The 17,539-nt window shown below is 43.8% G+C and overlaps 1 protein-coding gene across 1 annotated transcript; it reads right to left on the reverse strand.

Annotated features, from left to right (window-relative positions):
* Positions 1–1,835: 1,835 nt before the first annotated feature.
* LOC309550297 (uncharacterized protein) lies at positions 1,836–8,353 on the reverse strand (the record flags this gene model as incomplete). The annotated part of the gene is made up of 3 exons (XM_082250699.1): positions 8,248–8,353; positions 8,059–8,160; positions 1,836–2,721 (listed from the first exon to the last, which is right to left on the reverse strand). The coding sequence occupies exons 1-3, from the start codon at positions 8,310–8,312 to the stop codon at positions 1,836–1,838; spliced, it is 1,053 nt and encodes a 350-aa protein (XP_082106825.1). The 5' UTR covers positions 8,313–8,353.
* Between the last annotated feature and the right edge of the window lie 9,186 nt (positions 8,354–17,539).

Genomic DNA, 17,539 nt, shown 5'->3' on the forward strand with positions numbered 1-17,539 from the left:
TGACGCCCTAAGGAAAACGCCCAACGCTCAAAAAAGTACTTGAGCTTCTTTTTGGGCAGATCACAGGCGTTTTGTCCCATAGACATCAATGTAAAGTGTTATTTGGCGTTTCACAGGCGTTTTACAAGCGTTTTACAAGCGTTTTACTGCTCCTGATCAGCTCAAACAGCACAAATCTCCACCCAGCTCTCCCCCCCCATGGCACGCCTCTGTGAGCACATTTTCCGGCAACATGGAAGAAACCAATTTCTTGTTAGAAGCAGAAACTTTTATTGCACTTATCCGGACTTTTCCTTGTCTTTATGACACTAAAAATATTCATTATAAGAACAGGAATAAGAGGCAGAGGGCATGGGAGGAAATAGCTGCCAAAGTTATTTCAGGGTGGTCGACATTGAGCAAGAAGCAGCAGCATGAGAAAGGTAAGTGTTCAATGTGTTCTGCATGCCTTGCCTTATGTCTGATTTCATGTCTGCATCTTTACAACAGCATGTATGTGGGGGGAGATATGTGTTGCATTGCATATCAGTGTCCACCAGTGCCACGTATCAGTGCCACAAATCAATGTCCACCAGTGCCATGTATCAGTGCCACAAATCAGTGTCCATCAGTGCCACAAATCAGTGTCCACCAATGCCACGTATCAGTGCCACAAATCAGTACCACAAATCAGTGTCCACCAGTGCCACGTATCAGTGCCACAAATCAGTGTCCACCAATGCCACGTATCAGTGCCACAAATCAATGTCCACCAGTGCCACGTATCAGTGCCACAAATCAGTGTCCACCAATGCCTCGTATCAGTGCCACAAATCAGTGTCCACCAGTGCCACGTATCAGTGCCACAAATCAGTGTCCACCAGTGCCACGTATCAGTGCCACAAATCAGTGTCCACCAGTGCCACAAATCAGTGTCCACCAGTGCCACAAATCAGTGTCCACCAGTGCCACGTATCAGTGCCACAAATCAGTGTCCACCAGTGCCACGTATCAGTGCCACAAATCAGCATCCACCAATGCCACGTATCAGTGCCACAAATCAGTGTCCACCAGTGCCACGTATCAGTGCCACAAATCAGTGTCCACCAGTGCCACGTATCAGTGCCACAAATCAGTGTCCACCAGTGCCACGTATCAGTGCCACAAATCAGTGTCCACCAGTGCCACGTATCAGTGCCACAAATCAGTGTCCACCAATGCCACGTATCAGTGCCACAAATCAGTGTCCACCAGTGCCACATATCAGTGCCACATATGAGTGCCACAAATAAGTGTCCACCAGTGCCACGTATCAGTGCCACAAATCAGTGTCCACCAATGCCACGTATCAGTGTCACAAATCAGTACCACAAATCAGTGTCCACCAGTGCCACATATCAGTGCCACAAATCAGTGTCCACCAATGCCACGTATCAGTGCCACAAATCAGTGTCCACCAGTGCCACATATCAGTGCCACAAATAAGTGTCCACCAGTGCCACGTATCAGTGCCACAAATCAGTGCCACGTATCAGTGTCCACCAGTGCCACATATCAGTGTCTTGGGGCGACTTGAGAAGTCGCCCGAAAAGTTGGAGTAGTGTGAATGGAGTACAGGGTTGTTTTTTTTTTTTAATAATGCTCTCACTCTGGTTATACCTTATTTTTTTGACCTTGTAGTTTAATTGCACAAACAAAATCCCGGGTCACATGACACCACAAATAAGCACTTTGTATGATACTATGAATGTACACCAATACAGAATGTTAGATTGCAATAATACCTTTATTTGAAATGATACCTTTAAATTTATTTAATGCACATCAATACAGAGATTGTCACTTATCAATTGTCATTAGCAATTTTCAATGGCTTCCATTTGCCATGGAACCTGTCCTGTGTTCATGAAGAAGTTGTTGAAGGAATCTCGGACATATGCACCAGTTGTGTTCCCACGACTCCCGCTCCATTGTGCCCTCTGCATTGTGTGCATTAAAGCATCTTCGAAGCACACGCCATCCCGCTTCCTTACAAAATTATGTAAGATGCACGCTGCCTTGGCTGCGCATATTACGTTTTGCATGTTGAGATTTATGACGCTGTGCAAAAATCGCCATTTGTTTGATAGCAGGCCGAAAGCACACTCAACCACTCTCCTTGCTCTGGTTACCCTATAGTTGAACACCCTCTTCTCCACATTGAGGTTTCGGCTTGAGTATGGCCTTAGAAGGTGTTCATGAAGCGCAAACGCTTCATCCCCAACAAATACATAGGGGACAGGTGGACCATTGGTTCCAGGTAGTGGATTGTTATCAGGTAGGTCTAGGTTATTGTTACGTAGCATCTGGCCAAAAGTAGAATGCGCAAAGATGCTGGAGTCCGAACTACTCCCGTAAGAGCCAATATCAATGTAGCGGAAGCAATAATTGGCATCCACGACCGCCAATAGAACAAAAGAGAAATATTTTTTATAATTAAAATATTTTGTACCACTGTCAACTGGTTTAATTACTCGTATATGCTTGCCATCTATAGCTCCTACACAGTTTGGGAAATTACATCTTTCCCAAAAGACTTTAGAAATTGAGAGCCACTCGTCCTCCTTAGGTTGGGCCATCTCCACATCATGTAAGACATTCCAGATTTTGGCACAAGTGTCCCGTATAATGTAGCTAGCTGTGGATTTCCCAATCATAAATGCAAAGTGTAAACTGGCCAGGGATTGACCAGTTGCTAAGTACCTGTAGAAAAAGAAAAAAAATTACATAATTATTTTATTTTTTTACAGTTTTTCTACTCAAAAAAAATGGAAAAGCTTAAAGGACGCTTACGCCCGTTACAAGCGCCAGTTAAGAGAGTTCCGGAGTGGGCAGGCAGCTGAAGAACCGCTGCAATACATACATGCGAGAGACCTGGACTTTCTGTGGCCTTCACTACAAATGAACAAGTAGGTCATGTTACTTTGAAAGTTACATATGAAGTATGCATGCAGACATTCTAGAGCATGTTTTTTTTTTCCTCAGTACCCAAAGTTCCTGGAGCAACACAGCTCCTGAAGAAGAGGACGACATGTATGCTGCGGAGGAAAGTCAAGAACTACCAAGTCAAGAACTAGCAGAAAGGCCATTAACGGACATGGCAGTACCGGACATGGCATTACCGGACATAGCATCTCCCTCCTTTGAAATGCCAGTTCCAGACATGACAGTTACAGAAATACAATTAGAAGAAAGACCATTGGCAGAGGTATCAACACCCAGTGAAATTCCAACCAATAACAGACCATCTGCCAGCCCTGAAATGCTTCCCCCCCTGCTGCTACACTACGGCGAGCCACCACAAGGGCCCCTAGACGAAGGAATGACCGATACAACCAAGTGGTCAGCATGATGTCGCAATTTGCGCAAAGAAGGGAGGAAAAACCCACAGTGATGTGCCTCAAAAGTCTAGAACCATTTGTGGACAAAGTGCCAGAATCGAGGCAGATAGCCATGAGGAAGGCAATCCTTGATTGTATTTCCTCCTTCATCCCCTCAGATGACCCACCCTGCCCATCTTCAGCACCTTCCCAAATGACCTCAGCACCTTCCCAAATGACCTGTCCTCCACCTCGTACTTACCACCACGCACCATCCACATTAACACCAGCACCACCACCGCCAACACGACCACCTCCCTACTCCGGTTTTCCGCATTACCCAAACACCTCTTCTGCTCCATCCACATACTACAGGGAGTGCAGAATTATTAGGCAAATGAGTATTTTGACCACATCATCCTCTTTATGCATGTTGACTTACTCCAAGCTGTATAGGCTCGAAAGCCTACTACCAATTAAGCATATTAGGTGATGTGCATCTCTGTAATGAGAAGGGGTGTGGTCTAATGACATCAACACCCTATATCAGGTGTGCATAATTATTAGGCAACTTCCTTTCCTTGGGCAAAATGGGTCAAAAGAAGGACTTGACAGGCTCAGAAAAGTCAAAAATAGTGAGATATCTTGCAGAGGGATGCAGCACTCTTAAAATTGCAAAGCTTCTGAAGCGTGATCATCAAACAATCAAGCATTTCATTCAAAATAGTCAACAGGGTCGCAAGAAGCGTGTGGAAAAACCAAGGCGCAAAATAACAGCCCATGAACTGAGAAAAGTCAAGCGTGCAGCTGCCAAGATGCCACTTGCCACCAGTTTGGCCATATTTCAGAGCTGCAAAATCACTGGAGTGCCCAAAAGCACAAGGTGTGCAATACTCAGAGACAGGGCCGCTGATAAGGCAGTACAGCCAGCCCTGTTGTACCGGGCCCGGAGCTCACAAACTCCACAGGGGGGCCCGGGTAGCTTTACAGTTCATTTCTAGCTATAAAAAAAAAAAAAATAGGACTTTTTAAACCACAGTCCAACACCCACCTGATAAACAGGGAATATAGTAATTTCCTGGCCCCCTCAGGTCAAAAGAGGGGCCCAGGATGTGAAAGTAGAGGAGGGACTTTTTCTCCATTTTCGGGCGCAGGCAGACAATCCTGAGCCATATGCTGCTCTTCACTGATGCACCTACACAGAATATAGTTCCGGCCGTCCACTGTATCCCTTCCCTGGCGGATGGATTCTATTGTGGAGCCGCTTCACTGCCTCAGAAAGTGCCTGAGCTGCAGCCCCAGGGAGAGAACGATCACTGAGGTGGCTGAGAAGACAGCGGGAGTAGTTCTGGAGGCAGTGCACAGGCAAGCAGTCCCCTGCACATGACACACTGACAGATCACATAGACTACTCAAGAAAGTGCAGTCCTCAGACTCTCTGCTGTGTGCTGATAATGATTATCTTCATCATCATGATTTTTATCACAGCACATCAGGTTCCCAATCTCTCTCTGTGTCACAAGGCTGTTAGGTGCCAACTTTCTTATGTCTGTACTGTGGTATAGTCTGTAACACCCAGTACAGCCATAAGTTAATAAAGTCAGCACCCAACAGCCATGTGACACTGAGAGAGCCATAGAGAACCTGCTCTGCTGTGATCAAAATAATCATCATCATCATCATAGGCACAGGCAGATGCTACTTCACACATTTGTTTGGGGAGGGCAGTAAAAACACTCAGCTGAGCTGCATTTTTGTAAAAACCAGGTGTGACCAGTGTTATGGAGGACCTCGGTAAGATAGTCAGGTGTTAGCTGCCACCAACCTACCCCCTGAAGGTTTGGGGTACAAAGATAAATGCAATGAGGTGTTGGTATGTGGCGCTACCTGCTCAAGAGTGAATAGGAGTAAAGTGACTTACTCCTGGGGTGAGGGTTTGAGGACACAAATCTTCAACAACATATACTGGAGGAAGGACTTTACTGGGCAGTCTGAGCAATGCTGATGATTTAGAGCCTGCCAGACCCAGCTGCACTTTTATACAATTTTATATAATTTTGTATTAATGCTTACGCTTACTACAATATGGTGATTGTTTGTTTTGTGGACAATTAAGTTTTTAAACAATCTTAGCTTATACATACACACAATCTGTGCACCAAGGCACTTTCCTCCTATTCCCCTTCAGCAGGTTGCGCCACATATTATTGGTGGGGCGTTGTGACAGCTTCCTGGCAGGATAGCTAATGTGGGTTCAGACGAGGGTCCGAACACACCTGAGTGCATCCCATCTAATTAGTTGTTGTAAAAAAGTTCTAAAATATGACCTCTCTGCTGCTTTATATTATGTGTAATACGTTTAGAATAAAAATGATCAAAGGATAAGTTCACCATTTGGAACATGTTACATTGTTTGGAATATGTACAGTAACATGCCCCTGCCATCAACTTCCTGGATTTACCCCTCCCCCCCCCCCCCGTGACAGCATGGGGTCAGGGGTGGGGTCGAGTGCGAGATCGAGGGGGGGCCCCTGTCAGGTAGTCTGTACGGGGCCCCATGATTTCTAACAGCAGCCCTGCTCAGAGACATGGCCAAGGTAAGAAAGGCTGAAAGACGACCACCACTGAACAAGACACACAAGCTGAAACATCAAGTCTGGGCCAAGAAATATCTCAAGACTGATTTTTCAAAGGTTTTATGGACTGATGAAATGAGAGTGAGTCTTGATGGGCCAGATGGATGGGCCCGTGGCTGGATTGGTAAAGGGCAGAGAGCTCCAGTCCGACTCAGACGCCAGCAAGGTGGAGGTGGAGTACTGGTTTGGGCTGGTATCATCAAAGATGAGCTTGTGGGGCCTTTTCGGGTTGAGGATGGAGTCAAGCTCAACTCCCAGTCCTACTGCCAGTTTCTGGAAGACACCTTCTTCAAGCAGTGGTACAGGAAGAAGTCTGCATCCTTCAAGAAAAACATGATTTTCATGCAGGACAATGCTCCATCACACGCGTCCAAGTACTCCACAGCGTGGCTGGCAAGAAAGGGTATAAAAGAAGAAAAGCTAATGACATGGCCTCCTTGTTCACCTGATCTGAACCCCATTGAGAACCTGTGGTCCATCATCAAATGTGAGATTTACAAGGAGGGAAAACAGTACACCTCTCTGAACAGTGTCTGGGAGGCTGTGGTTGCTGCTGCACGCAATGTTGATGGTGAACAGATCAAAACACTGACAAAAGCCTGCCATCCGTGGATTCTGAGTGTCCTTGCAAAGAAAGGTGGCTATATTGGTCACTGATTTGTTTTTGTTTTGTTTTTGAATGTCAGAAATGTATATTTGTGAATGTTGAGATGTTATATTCGTTTCACTGGTAAAATAAATAATTGAAATGGGTATACTGTATATTTGATTTTTGTTGCCTATTAATTATGCACAGTAATAGTCACCTGCACACACAGTTATCCCCCTAAAATAGCTAAAACTAAAAACAAACTAAAAACTACTTCCAAAAATAGTCAGCTTTGATATTAATGAGTTTTTTGGGTTCATTGAGAACATGGTTGTTGTTCAATAATAAAATGAATCCTCAAAAATACTCATTTGCCTAATAATTCTGCACTCCCTGTATAATCCACAGGGAGCAATGTTTGAAAATATATGCCCAAGCTCCCCTTCTCTTACTTTTCATAATTTGTGAATTTTTTTTTTCTACAGTTTTCTAATAAAAAGGAATTGGTTGCAACGTTCAGGTTTACTCAGGACACTCTCCTGTGTTCAACAGTTTTTATTACTTAGCATAGAGTTCTATGCAATTAAGCATATTAAAAAAATTAAAAAAAATGTACAAGTACAAATGTTGTGTTTGTGTCTCTTATTCATACGGGGTATAGCATGGCTTATTCATAGGGGGTAGAGCATGGATGCTCAACTTGTGGCCCTCCATCTGTTGTGGGACTAAAAATCACATCATATCTCCGCCTTTGGGAGTCTCATGCTTGTAACTGTCAGCAGCTTGCAATGGTTAATGGGACTTTTAGTTCTGCAACAGCTGCAGGGCCACAGGATCAGCAATACCTGGGGTAGAGGACAAGGGGGAGGAGGTTGGAGGTCTTTGGAGTGTGGGAGTAAACCCACGCAGGCACAGGGAGAACATACAAACTCCAGGCAGGTAGTGTCGTGGTTGGGATTCCAACCAGTGACACTCTTGCGGGTGCACATGGTGGGTGGGAAGGGAGGTGTTTGTACGTGGCACTGGTGGACACTTATTCGTGGCACCGGTGGACACTGATACGTGGCACTAGTGGACACTTATTCGTGGCACTGATACGTGGCACTGGTGGACACTTATTCGTGGCACCGGTGGACACTGATACGTGGCACTAGTGGACACTTATTCGTGGCACTGATACGTGGCACTGGTGAAAACTTATTCGTGGCACCGGTGGACACTGATACGTGGCACTAGTGGACACTTATTCGTGGCACTGATACGTGGCACTGGTGGACACTTCTTCGTGGCACTGATACGTGGCACTAGTGGACACTTATTAGTGGCACTGATACGTGGCACTGGTGGACACTTATTCGTTGCACTAATACGTGGCACTGATACGTGGCAATGATGGGCACTGATTTGTGGCACTGATATGTGGCACTGATTGTAAGTGGAGTAGGGTGAGGGAGATGGGGTTTGAGAGGGGATGGGGACGTGGGTTGTTGCTTACCGCAGTGTAATGATCAGCCTTTCCACAGGTGGAATACAGTCACGAAAATCAGTGTCTTGTCGCTGAAGATGTGCAGAGAGTAACTCCAGCAACTCATCAAAACTGTACAATATAATATTGATTGTTAGTGGGCAAATAATATATCATACATAGTACAAGCTTATTGAGGATATTAGGAGATGAACACACCTTTTTACTGACATCCGTGTGTATTGAAAAAAATTGTCCTCGTGCACACGAAGGTCATCATACATTGCCCAGAACTGGCCACGCTGTCGCCGATTAGCAATCACAGGATGGACCCAGTATTGTCAATTACTCTCTTCCTTCTCTTCCTCCAGCATCAGAAGTGCAAGTGACAAAAACAGAAATCCTCATTCATTGTCATCCATTAAGCAGCAGAGAACTCACACAGACAAAAAAGAACACAACAAAATGAAGAAGAGGAGGTCCCTGGGAGGTCCAATGCAGGGGAGGAGGTCCCTGGGAGGTTCCTTTGCAAATTTTGTAAAAAAAAAACACAATGCTTTTCATTGGCCAAGTCACTACACAAAAACGCCTATAAAAAACGCCATTAAAAACGCCTGTAAAACGCTTGTAAACGCTTGCAAAAACGCCTGAAAAAACGCCTGAAAAACGCCAAAACAAGGCTGGAAAAAACGCCTGAAAAACGCCAAAAAACGGCTGGAAAAACGCCTGAAAAACGCCAAAAAACGGCTGGAAAAACGCCTGAAAAACGCCAACGCTGACATGTGAACGGAGCCTTAATTGTCTATGTGTATTATAATGTTTGCACTTTTTGTATTATGCACTTCTCCGTATATGCAGTTTTTTTATGTGGTTTTTCTTTTGAGGATACATGATTTTAATAGTTTTTTGTTTTTGTATTCTTTTTCAAATATCAACTTTTTATTCAGGAATTTTTAAAAATATACATAACTTTTTCAAGCTTTTGATAACGCTTTTGATAACGCTCTGTGTGAGGAGCGAAACGCGTCAAGCCGTTCGTCCGAGTACGTACTACGCCTGAATACATCCACCTTCTGAGTTACGGGGACACGGGGAGTAAGTACAGTCGTTTGGATTGGCAACCCGTGGGATGACTTTTAGGCGCTTGAACCTTTGCCATATTGTAAGTGTATCTTGTGTTGTGTGCATCGAATAAAGTAGTTACATACTTCACGATGCCAGCATCTCTTTTCTTTTTTTGAGCAAATACCTGGATGATGTGATCTACAGTAAAGCTATTTGAGTTGATGGTCCAATAAGGCTCGTCCTATCTAAGGAAATTTTTTGAAGGCGGTGTAATATTTGGCTTCTGGTGAGTAGGGGTCCAGGAGGGGAGCACCTACCCATGTAGAGAAAGCACCGGCACTTGTTTTATGAGCACGCAGCACTTTGGACTTATACTTTGCACAAAGACTGTCACTATTTCAGCACGTCTGTAATTGAAGGATTTTTTTTCACATTTATTTGTTTCACGTGTATAAAATTTGTATTTATGTATATTTTTATATTGATTGGTATTTAAGATATAGGATTGTGTATTTTAAGTTAAGCACTAGCACTTTACACAGACTATTTATACACAATAATTATTGAGATTTATTTATTAGTTTGTTTTATTAGCAGCGCAGGTATACTTTTGCACTATACATAACTTTTTCAATATCTCGTACTTTTCCATCTTAATGTATAATATAACATCTTCTTTTGCTATTACCTTAAATTCCCTTCTTTTTCCTCTTTCCCTTCCCTCCCTCCCACCCCAAAGAACGAAAAGAAAAAAAAGAAAATAAATAAAAAGAAAAAATTATTATAATCTTGCGAACAGAGATGGAGTTATTCCTTTATTTTATTTTACATATATTGTTTCCCTTCTTCAGAACTTATGAAGTCATTCCATGATTTCCAGATTTTCTCATATTTTTCTTGCCTATTTTGTGCCGTGGCAATTAATTCTTCTAATCTCCTGTTATCTTCTATCCTATTTATCCAATCGGTTACCGATGGGGGTTGTGTTTTTTTCCAGCAGCCCGAAATACCTGCCTTAGCCGCATTTATCAGGTGTGGAATCAACGATCTTTCATATTTAATTGCTGGTATATCCGATATATTTAGCAAGAAAAAGGTCGGGCTCTCTTCTATTTCATATTCTACAACTTTCTGAACTATAGATTTCACTCCCGCCCAATAAGTTTTTATCTTAGAACAGGTCCAGAAGATATGATACAGTGTGCCCACTTTTATTCAAATAGATTTTTATTCTGCGCAACACTATTTGTATATTTTACGTGTTGTGCATATACTTTAGGTATTAATTGTCTATGTGTATTATAATGTTTGCACTTTTTGTATTATGCACTTCTCCATATATGCAGTTTTTTTATGTGGTTTTTCTTTTTTTTTTTTTTACATGATTTTAATAGTTTTTTGTTTTTGTATTCTGATCATTATTGGTCTATATAATATGTATAATGGTTTGCACATACATTTCTACATGCTATTCATATAGATAATGTTGGGTATACCCATTCATTTATTTGTATGTATATATTGGAGATTTCTTAAGCATGTATATGGTTGGTGCAATGATCAGGTGTGAGCATTCTTTTTTCTAATGGATCTGGGTGCGAGAAAAAGTTTTTCATTCATTGGTTCATCATGAAATTAAGTGATCCACACGGTCCATAAAAGAACACCCACGTCAAACCACAATCAGTAATGATTAAAGTGGAGTTCCACCCATTTTTAAAAACTTGGATTACATAGATGTATGTAATCCCATTTAAAACTACTTTTACCAGGGCAGAGGCGGAGCAGAGCACGGCCTCAATCCAATACATACAGTACAGCTCAGGACACCTGTGTAATAATGTGAGATTTCATCCCATGAGATACATCCCAGCAGCCCTTGCGAATTGCCGAATGGCGTAATCGCCGATCGGCAGCCGGACCCGGAAGTGAGGAGAGGATGAATAAAGAAGAAAATAAGGTATTTCCTAGCAAAAAAAAAGGTTTCCATTGGTAAAAGTAGTTTTAAAGGAGATTACATACATCTAAAGTTACTAAAATGGGTGGAACTCCACTTTAAGCACATGGTGTGAAACGCGTCTGCTGACCCAGTGTCGTCCTGTATGTCGGGTGTTGGACTGCAATAAATCTTCGTTTTCCTTAGTGCTGGAGGTACCGCTTCTTTCTTTTATCACATGCATTTTCAGGCTGCGGACCTTGGCAAGCACCCAGCTTTCTAGGATTACTACAGCCTTCCCTGGTATTAAGCTTGCAGCTAGCTTTGGAGCGGTCAATCCACTCCCCCGTTCCCCCCCGTTTCTCTGCCACCCCGCTGAAAACATTACACTGTTTGATTTTTACAAACATTCCCCAAATCTCCCAGCGATCGTGAATGCATCCTTACGCAGCACGCACAAGCGTGCAGCCGCAGCGTTCTGTTGTTGCTGCTATACTTTTCATTGGTTAAGCTGACACGCAGCTCCTCCGTGCTCCAAATGGCTCCAAAACAAAAAATAACGCGGCAGCACACACAGGATCGATGAAGAGCGTTTTGCTGGTATGTACGGCTTTTATTGGTATTAAATTAAACTAAGTACAGTTTTAGTAAGGGAGACATTGCACTGTAGTGCTTAGCATTAATACTCTGAGTTTGCAAACAATGAAGAGTTCAAAAAAAGTATTTTCTATCAGGTACTCCACTGTCTTGCAGCAGAAATAGATAGGCGTTTTTCCGAAAAGAACTGTGAGATAATGGAAGGAGTGCAGTCTCTTGACCCCAAAAGCCCATCATTCTTAAAAGAGGAACCCCTGCTTGCTTTGGGGAAAACATTTGAGTCAGATTTAGAAGACCTTAAGCATGAGCTTCATCAAACGAGACGGCTTCTTTTAAGAAGGGAGAAAAGTGGAGAGAGACCAGCTTCTCTACTTGAGTTTGTGGGGTTTTTGGAACCTTACAAAGAGGTTTTCCATTAACTTTTTAGGCTTTGTAAAATTTTGGTGGTAATTCCAGTTAGCACTGCATCCTGCGAAAGAAGTTTCTCTGCCCTTAAATTAATAAAAACCCACCTCAGGAAAACAATGGGAGATGATAGATTAAGTCACCTGGGCATACTCAGTGTTGAGTCAAGGAGGGCATATTCCATTAATATGGAGGACTTTGTAAAACATTTTGCTTCATCTCACCAGAACGGCAGAATTATGCTGTTCTGAATGTTTGTTTTTGTGAACTTGGTGGTGCCATACCACTGGGTAGATGCAGGTCATACCTGGTACAACTATTGACGTTTATCATTAGAGTCAGTGTTAAAGGGCTCTATGTTTTTTTGTATTGTTGTTCTATTATTATTCTTGTGGTACATATCTGAATGTGTACAACTGCCTTGTCCTGCTCTGTTTTGACAGGTCCAAGTTTACCTTAGTTTTTGTTTACTACTGGACTTGATTAGTCCAATGAGCAATCTGAATACTCATTGTTCTATTTTTGCTGTATACTTAATACATTCATAATTGTGTACATTTTGGAAAATAAACAACTTTAATTTAATCTATATACATTTTGTGGAAAATAACTTATTTTTAGTGTAATTGAACACTTTGTATATTGACCCCCGAATAAAAAAATACCTTGCCCCCCCTGTTTTAAAAGTCTAGCTCCGCCACTGAACAGCGGCCTAGCGGTGCCTAGCGTTACTCAGCATTTCCAAGTCGTACCAGCCAATTGTGCATAGTGTATAAAGTTGGAGTATCCCACTCATTCCCTTCTCCCATCCAAGTTCTAAATAAAAACACAAAAACCAAAGCTACTGGACTGTTTCCTGACTGAGCTAAAACACTTGGGAAAATGTCAGACTGTCATGTTGTTGCTAATGGTAACCCAGGGGAACCCGTAACCAGCAGCTCCCAAAGGAGTAGTGCTACACCTATAAAAGAGAAACAGAATGTAAAGAATAAAGAGAAAAGGGGCTAAATAGCCCCTTTTATTTATGGGGCAGTGGCAGGTAAGGATAGTATAGTAAAAGCATGAGGAATCCCAGTTGTTAGGGAAAGTTTCAGCCGGTCAGCTATTACTTATAGCTGATTGGATAAGTCAGACAAGGTTTAGCTGCCCAAGTATCCAGGGAGAATAGGGCCCTTACTTGATTTATCCTGTTTCTTCCCGCCGGTAATACAGGTCGTTGATTGGTCAAGAGCTATCAAGCAAGCCCATTTAAGGGGTCACCTCACCAACGGATTTCACATCGCCTGACAGAAGAAGACAGCCGAGCGGTTCCTGTTACCTGGAGAAGATGAGCCTGCTTCACCGGTTGATCGAGCGCGCCGGGGAGTAAGGAGGAGAAGACTGGCTCAGAAGATGCCTGGAGCTGCCTCTCATCGCGGGTCAAGAGGAATCGTCGGGTGTCGAGCAGGCCGGAGCGTCATCTCAAGTGGCACCTGTAGGACGTCGGTGGAGGAAGAGCGTCATCACCGTCAAGACCGGCGGAAGAAGACGTCACGGCGGGGGGGTGCGCAAGCGCGTCACCCCCGGAAGAGCCGAAGCCGAGGCCGGAGCGGCGAAGAGGAGACGCACCCCGCGGCATCGGTTCTCCCCTCCGGCCGGTGACAGACACGCCGGGAGGAGCGGCGGCGGTTCTCCGGTAAGGAGAGCGGCCAGAAGACCTGCGCACGGGACCGGAGCGAGAAGACAAGCGGCGAGGACAGCCCCACCCCTCCAGACACGGAGTCCGGAGCGGAACGTCCATCCAGGGCCAGGTGAGGAAGAGCTTCTTGCACTGGTAGCCACACCGGAGTTGATAGCATAGCCTCCTGCAATGTCTCGGGTGGGGGCGGCTCAGGCTAGTGGGTATTCTGGAAGTGCAGAGGGTTCGGTCCAGACTTCGGCCATTACTAATCTTTTACAAGGGTTTTTGAGCGATTTTAAATCTTTGATTGATGCCTCCAACCCTGTGATTTCGAGCAGCCCAAATGTCACAGCTCAGCCTGTCCCTTCTCCGATGGATGTTTGGGTGCCACCTAGTGGCAGCTTGGAGGTTAGCCACGCTAGGCCACAGAGTATTCATTCTGAGATTTCAAATTCCTTTTTGTTGGCAAAATCCCAAAATTTGCCCGAGACAGCATTAAGGGAGCCAATTACCTGTGAGATTTCTCCTTTAGGCTTTCACTTATCGGAGGCTGTGAAGGAGAGGATTTGGCAGGGTAATTTTATTGACGTTTTGTCTCTTTTGCCCTCGGCTAGGGATTTTGTCTCAAAAAATGACAAAAAAGATGAAGATGAAAGGAGGCGCCCTGTAACCAAATCCTTTAACAACTGGCTGCAGGCGTTTTTTATATTTTCTTCTGTGATGTGTGAAAAATTTCCTACCAAAAGTATAGGACTTTTTCAACATCTGGACATCGTGCTGGAAGCATACAAAAATTTTGGAGGTAATTCATGGTTTCAATATGATGTGGCTTTTCGTCAGAAGCTAGCAGTCCAACCAACCATGAAGTGGGGAGTGAAGGACGTCAGCCTATGGCTGGACCTTTTTCTACCGCAAAGGTCAATCTTCTTCAGACAATCCTTTCCCAATCAGCAACCCCAGCCTTCCACTTCAGGATTTAATTTTAAGAAAGGTGTGTGCTTCAACTATAACGAGTCCGCCTGTAAGTGGCCGGGGTCGTGCAAATATAGACATGAGTGCGCCTTTTGCTCTGGGTCCCACCCCATTGCAAAATGTTTTAAAAGACAAGGGGGTCAGTCTTCAGGTGTTGTGCAAAAAAGCAACAACCCCGGTGAGTCTCACCGCCATGCTTCCTTGGCTTCAACAGTACCCAGACAGGGCGAAGGCCACCCTTCTAATTGAGGGTTTTAGAGACGGTTTTCTCTTGCCCAGGTTTTCTGGGCATGGGTGTAAACTGGTTGATAATTTAAAATCTGTGCAGAATCTTGAATCCGTAGTGGCTGAGAAGATTAATAAGGAATTGGAACTAGGTAGATTTGCTGGCCCCTTTTCTTTTCCTCCTTTCTTTAATTTTAGGATCTCTCCGTTGGGCATTGTCCAAAAGAAAGAGCCTAACACTTACAGGCTTATACATCATTTATTGTTTCCTTTTGGGGATTCTCTAAATGATGAGATAAGCGAAGACTTGGCTACAGTACAATATTCTTCCTTTGATGATGCGCTAGTTAAATTGAGGAGTCTTGGTAAGGGTGTTCTCATGGCTAAGACGGACATCAAATCTGCATTCCGCTTGTTGCCTGTACACCCGGATGCTTTTAACTCTCTGGGTTTTTTCTTTTCAGATAAGTTTTATTTTGATAGGTGTCTCCCGATGGGATGCTCACTATCATGTTTTTATTTTGAATGTTTTGCCACGTTTCTGGAATGGGTCGTTTTCGTCACTTGCAACTCCAATGCGATCGTCCATTATTTGGACGATTTTTTGTTTTTAGGAAGAACGGGGTCTGCCGAATGTCTGCACTTGTTGCACAGTTTTTTCAATATGTGTGAACAGTTTGGGATTCCCCTGGCGCACGAGAAGACAGCATGGCCTTCGACATGCGTCCAGTTTTTGGGCATTACCATTGATTCGGACAACATGGAGTTTAGGCTTCCCCAAGAAAAAATTGCAAAGCTCAAGGTTTGCTTATTGAACATGATCCGCAGGCGTAAGGTAATTTTGAAAGAAATGCCGTCTTTGCTGGGTTTGCTGGCTTTTGCCTCCAGGGTCATCCCCTTGGGCAAATTATTTTCCAGGAAGCTGTATGCGGCTATAGCAGGTTTGAAATCCCCCACTTCTCACATTAGGCTGACTCAAGAAATCAGGGAGGACATGTTAGTGTGGTTCCAATTTCTAAACGATTTTAACGGCAGGAATGTTCATCCTGGACAAGGATTTCTGCCTATTTACAGATTCGGCGGGTTCAGTTGTATTTGCAGCTGTTTGGCGCACGCATTGGTGCGCTGATCGCTGGTGTCACAGATGGATCCAGCTGGGGTATACCCGCAATAGTGTTCTGCTAGAGCTGTTTCCTATTGTGGTGGCCCTAGAAATTTGGGGTCGACACTTTCGGAATAAGCGACTGATGGTGAGGACGGATAACAGGGGGTCCTGTTTGCAATCAATTGCTTGTCTTCTAAATCCCCCCCTGTTATTGCCTTATTAAGGTATCTGGTATCTAAGTGTTTATTGCTGAACATATGGATTAAAGCTACTTTCGTCCCAGGCAGAGAGAACGTATTGGCGGATGCTTTGTCTCGCTTGCAGATGGAGCGCTTTTTTGCATTGTTCCCGGGAGCAGACAAGGTGAGTTATCGGTACCCGGCCCATCTGTGGAGCATAATTTAGATTTGGTTACTAGGAATATTATGCATTCGCTGGCTCCGTCGACCATCGTCGGATATCATTCGGCGTGGTCTCTGTGGTTATCACATCTGGTTTCTTTGGGTGAACCCCCGAATAATTTTTCTGAAAAATTGGTGTTGCTATTCCTGAATTAATTATTTCAAAAGAGATATGCATGGGCACATATCAACAAAATTTTGGCTGGTGTGTCCTTTTTTGCCAATTTTCCTCCTTGTTCATCGTTTTTTGCGGTACGCCAAGCCCTGAAAGGTTATCGTAAAGTCAATTTTCAGCCGGATTCTAGGAAGCCTGTCACCATTCCCATATTGATTAATCTATGCGCAGTTTCCGTTTGTTATTCCATTTACGAGTCGGTCCTGTTTAAGGCGGCTTTTTCATTAATGTTTTTCGCGGCACTGAGGATTTCTGAACTGGTGCCTGCTAGAAGGATGCGTAATTCTGGGCTTTTATTTTCGGACGTTGTTCTTTCATTCGAAAGTATTAGCATTTTAATTCCTTTTTCGAAGACGGATCAGCTGGGTGTAGGGAAACGTGTTCAATTACACATGTTTAAGGAATCTGCGATATGTCCAGTTCGTTTAATGAATGAATTTTTGGCAATACGTTCAGCCGGTTCGGAATTTTGTTCACGCACAAGAATGGTAGGCCATTGACTGGCTATCAGTTTAACGCGGTTTTTAAAAAATATCAAAAATTTTTGAAACTGGATAATGAAAGGCTGACCTCTCATTCTTTTCGTATCGGTGCAGCCACGGAAGCTGCCAGGTTGGGTTTGGACGAACATTTACTTAAGAAACTGGGTAGATGGAAATCTGATGTTTTTCAGTCGTATATTCGCCCTGATTCTTTCTGTTAATGTTTCAGAGCGCAGAGTGGCTGTATGGATCATCGGACATTCATTTGTGCACTGGGCTCGTGCCAGAGCCAGGAGAAGAACGTATGGTGAACATATTGGTCTGGATCCTGCCTATTTTCAAGTGCAATGGTTTAGTAAGAGAGGGATGTTATGGTCTGAGTTTCGCCCTGAGGTTTTTAGACTGTTACAGTTCCTTTCCCCCCCCCCCAGATGTACTCATTGTGCATCTCGGGGGAAATGACGTTGGTAGGGCCAAGACTCTTGATT

Source organism: Pelophylax lessonae (genome assembly GCF_965119305.1).
Source record: "Pelophylax lessonae genome assembly, chromosome: 1".
Taxonomy (NCBI): domain Eukaryota; kingdom Metazoa; phylum Chordata; class Amphibia; order Anura; family Ranidae; genus Pelophylax; species Pelophylax lessonae.